Source organism: Eimeria acervulina, genomic scaffold, assembly GCF_000499425.1.
Source record: "Eimeria acervulina Houghton genomic scaffold, Eah_scaff2440, whole genome shotgun sequence".
Lineage (NCBI taxonomy): Eukaryota > Apicomplexa > Conoidasida > Eucoccidiorida > Eimeriidae > Eimeria > Eimeria acervulina.
Genome location: NW_013549979.1, coordinates 2,262 through 2,723, shown reverse-complemented (window position 1 = coordinate 2,723; position 462 = coordinate 2,262). Strand labels below are relative to the sequence as shown.

Below are 462 nucleotides of genomic sequence, written 5' to 3'. Positions count from 1 at the left end.
TGCTGCTGAAAATGCAGCTAAGGCAGCAGAAAAAGCCCCTTCCCGCTCACAGCGCATTGCATGCAGCTGCAACAAGTGCGGCACCCGCTTCTCCTTAAGCCTCTGGATAAGAGAAGATAAAATCAGCACACACTCCCTTTAATCACACAACCACCAAGCTAAACAGAAAGTGAGTAAAGAGGGCAGATAGGCAGAAAAAGAGGAATACAGCTGCGCTTGCTAAATTGCGGGTATATAGTTTCCAGCTTAAGAAGCCGCAGATTATAAATATATGAATATACATATTCATATACTTATTCCCGTCTCAAACTGAGACGAACCTCTGCGAGTTCAACAGCTAATTGCCACTCTCCTGCCTCACAAGCCATCTCTAATGAAGCTTCAGGGTCTCCGCTGTTCAGCAGCAGCTGCGCTGCTTCTGCCCATTGGTGGTTGCGTGCTGCAGGCACTCAGCAAAAGAAG

The 462-nt window shown here is 47.4% G+C and overlaps 1 protein-coding gene across 1 annotated transcript in view; it reads right to left on the bottom strand.

Moving 5' to 3' along the window:
- Nucleotides 1-94: 94 nt before the first annotated feature.
- Nucleotides 95-462, bottom strand: part of EAH_00066490 (hypothetical protein, conserved) — a gene marked incomplete at both ends in the record, with an annotated part of 2,447 nt that continues 2,079 nt past the window's right edge. Inside the window, 2 exons of the mRNA XM_013396363.1 lie at nucleotides 95-136; nucleotides 321-439. Of these exons, the coding sequence (XP_013251817.1) occupies nucleotides 95-136; nucleotides 321-439 (161 nt within the window). The remainder of the gene's footprint in view (nucleotides 137-320; nucleotides 440-462) is intronic.